The sequence below is a fragment of the Asparagus officinalis genome, chromosome 5 (assembly GCF_001876935.1).
Source record: "Asparagus officinalis chromosome 5, Aspof.V1, whole genome shotgun sequence".
Classification (NCBI taxonomy): domain Eukaryota; kingdom Viridiplantae; phylum Streptophyta; class Magnoliopsida; order Asparagales; family Asparagaceae; genus Asparagus; species Asparagus officinalis.
The window spans coordinates 64,437,905-64,446,206 of record NC_033798.1 but is presented as its reverse complement, the minus strand read 5'-3'; the positions used below and the strand labels follow the sequence as shown (position 1 = coordinate 64,446,206).

Here is an 8,302-nt window from a genome sequence, read left to right as displayed (position 1 = left end):
ATACTATCAGAATGTTCAGAGATATCCTTCAAAAGAATTAAGCTATTTCCATTACAAATGGGAAAGTGACGAAAATAAATCTAAAATTCAGAAAACGTCCATGAATCGTTTGAATTGGCATTAATATAAGGCTATATTAAAGAAGCACCAACTGAGTTATATTAAAAATAATTTAATAACTTTATCTCAATCAAAAAAGAATTCTCTATAGAAGATATAAGAAAAAATAGTAAGCATTCATAAATTTCATACTTTGCTCTTCAAATACTAAAGAAATTAAATATTAATATTAGAATTTAAGGCAAATTAGCAATAAAAATGTAGGTATTTAGTTTAGATCTTTGTGAAAAATAACAGGAATATAGCAAATGTAATATTATTGATGTAATAGAAACTCTTATTGGATGCACATCGGAAGAATTAATTATAGAGAAAAAGAGGTAACTCTAAATCTTATCTAAATAATAAATTAGAAACACAAAGAATTTCATATATATGAGATTACTATTTTTTCTCATTGAAATAATAAAAAAAATTCAAAGTCTGTATTTTAAAAAGTTTGTGTTGAACATCGGAAATACATTTCACTTCTTTGTGAAGTTAAACGACAAGATAAAAAATTAATGAACCCAAAAAAGATAACAGCACAAAAAATACAACTCTAGCCTGATGTCACAATCGAGTAGATGATGAAGACGTTACTCTAGAATTATCCGTGAAAAAGATAAAGGTGAGAAAAAATTGATTTTAGCTTAATAAAAAAATAAAATAGAAAGAATAAAAGATAATATTTTTTAAATATTTTATAGAATAGTTTAATTATTTTGAGTGAATTTAGGAATCTTTAGAAGGGAGTTTCATGAGCTTATTTTAGTATTTTTATATGCTTGTGCAGATGTTTTTATCATGTGGAGTATACTAGAGTTAATATTAATCTTTAATTTATAATTTCTTATGAAGTATATCAATAAATAAGAACAAACTTCATATTCTTTTTTGTATCGTTTTAGTATATTTTTAACCAATCATTTTGCCTTATTGGTTTTAAATATTCACATTCATTGTATAACATTATTTCAATATTTTTTACTTTTACAACACTGCACTTTCTCAAGTAAAGCTTGGTATCATGTCAGTCAAAATAATATGAAAATTTAAATTAGCTTCAAATTATATTTATTTTCTATCAATTCAAATATCAACATGAAAATTTAAATTGGGTGTAGCCCATTTAAACAAACGTCAAAGACAATAAATAATCACAATATTAAAGTTTAGAGATAAAAGTGGGCATAAACTATTAAAGTGGAACTGAGAAACAAATGTTAGTTAGAAAATAATTTAAAAATACTTAATCATTGTATGTAACCACGTGCATTGCACGTGTATAAAACCTAGTATGTATCTGTATCCAAGTTCATATTTAAATACTACATTCAAATCCATATTAAATCAATAAAAAGATTCAGATATCTAACATTCGTATCTGAAATTTAAAGTGATATATGTAATTGTATCGGATTAAAATCTGAAACCATATATGCATCCATTTTTGTTCTATGGTTTTCAAATATTCGTTATTTTATCCGCATCCGCTTCGGATGTAGTTGAGAATTAGATTAGCTGTATCCAAACCCTTTTGCACCGTTACATAAAAGTCTCCTGTAGTAAAATTACCACCCTTCTCTCCGCAAGCGGGTGTCTTAAATTTTATTTTATTTTATTTATTCGTAATTATGTTAGAAATGCTGGTGTCTTAAAGGCCTTCATCACCCCCAAACACACTTTCTTTTTTTAGGTTAGGATCACAAAAAATAAAAAAAAACCCAACCCTCCAGCTTCCATTAATAATACCCAAAACAGCTGGATTTATCAATTCTAGAGACAGAGAGAGAGGAGAGAGATCCAATGAAGGATTGAGAAACAAAGAAACCCTCCTCCGGCTTTAATTTCTGTGGGTGCCTTTCAATGGAGAGGGATGCTGGAGAAATCCATGCGTGAATTCTGAGAAAGATCTCAACTTTTCTCTTCTCTGGGTGTTTTCCTCATCTGGGTCCTTAACGAAATTGAGAAATTTAACCTCCCTCTCTCTCTTTCTCTAGAACAGTGTAGAGTAAAACGCCTCTTTTTTTTTTCGTATTCTTGAATTTGTTGAGGAAAGGAAAGGAAGGAATTCATTGAATCTATGGGGTGATTCTTGAATTTTGTGAGATGGGTTTCTTTTTTATCTTTTTCTTTCCATTGTAGTTTCAGGGGAAAAGTTGGATATAGTCCTTTCTCTTGGCTTTGGTAGTTATCCTTATTAGTTTTCTTTTGTGGTCATTCGTAAAGAATATATATTTTTTTGATATTAATTTCAGCAAAATAGTTCTATTATTTGTTGCTATCTAGCCCCTAGTTTCTTCTCAATTCCCTGAGGAAAGCTACTGTGAACTTGAATTAGTAGTGAATTCGAGGTCGGTAGTCCGTTTTTCGTTTATGTGGGTTTCTCTTTGTATGTCCTCTGGTGATCTTTTCTTCACTTAATTTGGCTTCCAAGGGATCATTTTTCCATTTGGGTTTTTGAATTTTATGTAAAAATGGGATCTTTACTGCAATCAGTTGATGGAGTTGTTGCAGAGATCATGAACCTTCATAGATCTCTGCCACCGAGGCCTAGTATTGATGAGGTTGAAGCAGCTATGGCCGTAGTTAGAAACGTAGAGAAAGAGGAACAGTCAAAGATTGAGTCCATTTCCAAGCAGAGAAAGGGCATTGAGGTCCCTGAAGAGCTTTTCTTTGTGCTTCAAGAGATGCAGAAGAATTTGGCATACCTTCAGAGCAAAGAGCAGAAGAGTGAGGCCTTGAAGTTGCTTGATCTTGAGAGCATCCATTCCTTGTTTGATGATTTGATTCAAAGGGCAGCAAGTTGTGTTCCCTCGAGCTCGAGCACATCAGTTTCTTCGATCCCTACGAGCTCTCTAAGTATTTCCACATCAAGTTCCAAAAGTGCATTTGGCTCTTCGGCCAATCTTTACTGTTTAGAGAAGGAGACCGGAAAGAGCGGCGAGAGAGTTAGTAGAGATGATAGCTATGTGAAGAAAGCAAAGTCCACAATGTATGTAGACGAAGGGGGTTCTGATCTGAAAACTTCGAGGGGACTGTTGATGAATTCTACTATTATTCCTGCTATAGCTTCTGGTAAGTCTCATTTTAAATTCTTCTGTGGTTGAATTTGTATATTGTTATAGTAAGTAAGCTGATCCAATTGCGTAAGCTTATGCTCCTTTGTTTGATTTAGGACCTGTTTTGTTTGGACTGATTGAATTTGTTTATCTGTGGTTAATCTGTATTTGCTTGGGAATAGACATTCACTTTCTTGATAAATTTGAATTGGAAAGGGAAAAAAATGTGTTAATAACTTAAGATATTGTTAACAGTTGCTGAAAACATTTTCTGGGCAATAAATAGTTACATTATTCTTCGAAACAAAGAAATCCTGATTGAATGGAAATAGATTATATACTAAAATCATTTTTTGATTATTTGTCGGAACAATTCTTCTAAAGATAGGCTAACTGATTTGTTCATCTGTGTGAAGCTTCTGCTGGAGAAAACAGTGAGAAACTAAGTCTTATAAGACTTGCTGCCCTAATTGAAGTCTCATCAAAGAAAGGCACTCCAGAACTCAATCTCCAGAATAAGCTTATGGATCAAATCGATTGGTTGCCAGATTCAATTGGGAAGCTTTCTAGTCTAATCTCACTTGATCTTTCAGAAAACAGGATAGTTGCGTTACCGACCACTATCAGCAATCTGACCTCTTTAAAGAAACTCGATCTACACTCAAATCGGATTGCAGAACTTCCTGATTGTATTGGTGAACTCTTTAACTTGTTGCAACTAGACTTGAGGGCAAATCAGTTGACATCCTTACCCTCCACATTCGGTAGATTAATGCGCCTAGAAGAGCTTGACTTGAGTTCGAACCACTTTTCCTCACTCCCGGATGTAATTGGAAATCTTATAAGCTTGAAGAAATTAGATGTTGAGACGAATGACATAGAAGAATTGCCATATACCATCGGTAATTGTAGTAAGTTAGTTGAGCTCCGGGCAGATTATAATCGGTGCAAAGGTCTTCCAGAAGCTGTAGGGAAACTTGAGTCTTTGAGATTCTGACTTGTTCGAATACAACAATATTAAGGGACTTCCAACTACGATGTCATCGCTAACAAAATTGAAGGAGGTTGATGTTAGCTTTAATGAGCTCGAATCGGTTCCAGAGAGCTTATGCTTTGCTACCGCACTCGTGAAGCTGAACATTGGAAATAATTTTGCTAATCTTCTATATCTTCCACGGTCTATTGGCAACCTTGAGATGCTTGAAGAGTTGGATATGAGCAATAATCAGATAAGGATTCTCCCTGATTCTTTCTGTATGCTATCCAAGCTTCGTGTGCTGCATGCTGAAGAGAACCCTTTGGAAGTTCCACCAAGGCATATAGCTGAAAAGGGAGCGCAGGTAAATCATTCTTTCACATCTTTTGGCTGTTGTTTGTTTCGTAGAAAGCAATGGGGAAGGAAAGGAAGGCCGGCTTATCTTGTTCTGTTTCTCTGTTGTCAAGTAGTGAGAAAATTTTCAGTAAGCTCTGCACAATACTTCTATGATGGAGCCATGCCCTCAACACTTCGACACCCATACTGGACACTGGCACTTCCATGGGGATTTCTTGCATAGCATAAATTTATTCAAACGTGTCCTCAATTATATAATACGTGCTTAATTTAGAACAATCACCATACACTTCTTTGACATACATCATACTGTTCACATGCACTTCTTTATTTTTTTTATATGTTTGAAATATCTATTAATTTTTTATATGGCCGATCAAAAGTTTAGCATGTATGTAACTATTATATGTTTTATCTTATTAGAAACAAATGTGTAGCTCCTTCATGCATGAGGATGTGTATGCATGCATGCTTATATACTCTCTTTATTGTTATAATAAATATTATAATATATATAATAATTACTGTGTGGTGTGTCCGTTGCACCCTCGTATTTCATACCTGTGTCCATGCTACTTAAATTTAGGTTAAGTTTATCCATTTCTTTTCTCTGTATTTCTTTCTTTCAGCATTAAAACAAGCACAACTGAATTCTTCATCTATTTTCCTCCCTTTTGCCTTCTGTCGTACCAAATACAGCATTATTTGATTCCTACTGTGTGTAGCAGTGTGTAGTAGTAATTTCTAGAGGGTAATTTTGATTTGGTTTGTTCCAGGCTGTTGTACAATACATGGCTGAGCTCGTTGCGAAAAGGGATGTTAAGCCTTCAGCCAAGACCAAGAAGGCATGGTGTCAAACTTGTTTTTTCTCAAGGCCAAACAAAAGGAAGAGTGAAGGTTGGGACTATGTCACCTGATCATTGAATCCTCGGTAAGACCATTATAATAACGCGAAAAACATTATGCATTACACCGTTAACTGTTGAGGTTTTTAGTCTCTTGAAATGCTTTCTGAGTATTTCATGCTATGAAATTGCAGAGAATGCATCTTTTGTGAAGTTGGTAAATACATGATCTTGTCGCAAATGCTTTTTCATGGAATTCAATGATGAAAATCTGCAAATATGTGGTTGTTGTCTCTATAACTCTTTTTTTAATTACGTGTATTCTGATCCCTTGAACATATATGAGTTGTACCATTAGCTACGTGCGGCATATTCATAAACTGTTATTTTATATCCTTCATTTTTTACACTGTTATGTAGTTGAGCTTTTGTAACATATTGTATATGGACAGGATCAGGAGTTTCCTGCGAAATCAAATTTTCATGTTCCATTTTTACCAAGTAACGCCACTTTTATTATTATTATTACTATAAAATATTGTATGAATTTCTCAAATTTGTGACATAGCGAATAAGCTGTTGATTGTACTTAGGCTGCTTCTGTTTCTTTTTGTTGTTGTTGTTGTTGCTGCTGCAAAGATGTGAATGTACTCATAGGTGCTAAGTACGTAGGTCTAAATACTACAATATTAAATAACTGTAAACAAGGGTTAGCAAGTGGAGAGCTCTGCATATTACCTTTAATCAGTTGAATGTAAATATTCCGTAATGTTAGTGTAATGTTCTGTTTTAGTCCTATAGCAAAAGAATTTTTTTTTGTCCCAGAACAATGCAACATTTGAAAGAACATGTAGCCTTAAAGTTTATGGGAACAGCAAACTGCAAACTTCTGAAGAAAGCATATTTGCAGCTTGCACTGGTTATTACTTTGATTTCCAAACTTTGTAGTTGTGATTGATGACAAATGTAGCCCCTTAATGTTGGAGGAAAAGAAGCCGGAATGGAATTTGGGATTGTGTATATACATGTAAATGTGATATTTTGATCTACTTTGATGTCTATTATTTGGACCCCCAGAGTATATGGTAACCAAATTTGTATAGTTGATGAAACAGTTGTCACCCTTCGCAGGCGAAATATTGTTGTTGTTAGCACAAGTAATTCACCAATTCTGATGACATCCCTTAACAGTATTATTGAGCCAAGTAATTGATCTTGACACGAATGCATTAGTACAGCGCAGATTTGTAGAAATTTTCAGGTGAAGTTTCTTGCTACAGGGTCGTATAAAAGCTTCATGGAGTATCCATTGATATTCACGCTACATTTTAGGGCCACGCTCTATGATGTGGTGTTGTACTGATACTGTTTTCATTTTAGTTGAAGCTTAACATTTATATATATTTTTCCCGATTGCCTTGTCCTGATCTTTTTTTCTCTCGATCTTTTCAAGTGATTGTGATGTAGTGCAATTCAAGTGATTTGTAACATTTGTCTATGTTTTCTATCCCAGTAGGCAACGTAGTGGATCCTTGTTTGTTCTCTATGGTTGTTGGTTTGGACAAGCTGGGGGAGAAGTGAGATAATTGTTTTTTGGACAAATTTTGAAAATCGACTTTTTTTTAAATTTAATAGGCAAAATCGACCGTATAACAATAAAATGAGCAAAATCGACCCTTTTTTGCACGGGACTGTTAGTCCCGTGCAAAAAAGGTCGCTTCCGCAAAAAAAATTCTCCGGTCCTCAACCCATCCCCTCATTCCCTCTCTCTCTCTCTCCTTCATTAACCCATCCCCTCTCCATCTCTCTCTCCCTCTCCTCCAATCCCACACCAAAAAAAAGACGATCCTGCTAAAAAAATCAAAATCAACCCTCCTCCCCCAAATCCCCCCAACACTCTCCTCCCAAATCCCCCTGCACTGCTGCACCACCAGCACCGACACCTTCACTGGACAGCGGGGGAGGGCTTGGGTGGTGGCGCGGCTCGACGTGGCGGCGGGTGGTAGCATGGTCGGGGCTGAGGGGAACGGAGGACAGCGGCGGCGGCGAGCTGGCGGAGGAGGTGGAGTTGAGCTCACGGCGGCGTCGGGGCTGATGGTGGTGGAGATGATGAGGAGGCGGTGGAGCAGGGGATTGGAGGGAGAGGGGGGGGGGCTCGGTGAGGGATGGGTTAATGAAGGAGAGAGAGAGAGAGAGAGGGAATGAGGGGATGGGTTGAGGACCGGAGAATTTTTTTTTGGAGAAGCGACCTTTTTTGCACGGGACTAGCAGTCCCGTGCAAAAAAGGGTCGATTTTGCTCATTTTATTATTACACGGTCGATTTTGCCTATTAAATTTAAAAAAAAGTCGATTTTCAAAATTTGTCCTTGTTTTTTAGGGAACATGTTTATCTTTTAGGGATATTTTGAGCGTGGTAAAGTGGGATAAACTAGGATAATGAGACAATTTAAAACTTTAAATTAACAATTCATGATACGGCCTCTTATTAAAATATAATATAATATTTATCTATTCATTAATTCTAAATTAATTTATCCAATTAATTTAGTATATTATTTAGTATGTTACTATAAAGTAATGCGTTATTTTACTTCATACTAAAATATAATATGTTATATTATAATTATTAATTAATATTATTTTAATTATTATATTATATTATATTGTAATTATATGTAATATTATATAACAATTGATATAATATACGAACAATATATTTAATATAATATTTTGTAGTATCGTCGAATATAATGTACAAATGTGCAGTATAAATATTATCATATTTTGTTTTATTTAATATAATATTATTTAAAATATTATATTATAATTGAAATATAACATAATATTATGTGATAATTATTATAATATATAGTGAATATGTAAAAGGGTGTCAGATTATAGAATAATATATTATATTATTTTTTACAACGCTATATTATTATATGTAATATTATGTTTT

At 34.3% G+C, this 8,302-nt stretch overlaps 1 protein-coding gene across 1 annotated transcript; it reads left to right on the top strand.

Annotated features, from left to right (window-relative positions):
- On the top strand, window positions 1,743-5,843 carry LOC109843647 (plant intracellular Ras-group-related LRR protein 4-like). Its single transcript, XM_020412602.1, is given in 5 exon segments — window positions 1,743-3,180; window positions 3,581-4,170; window positions 4,172-4,504; window positions 5,274-5,428; window positions 5,537-5,843. Coding segments are annotated over 4 exon segments (1,665 nt in total). The 5' UTR covers window positions 1,743-2,579; the 3' UTR covers window positions 5,415-5,428; window positions 5,537-5,843.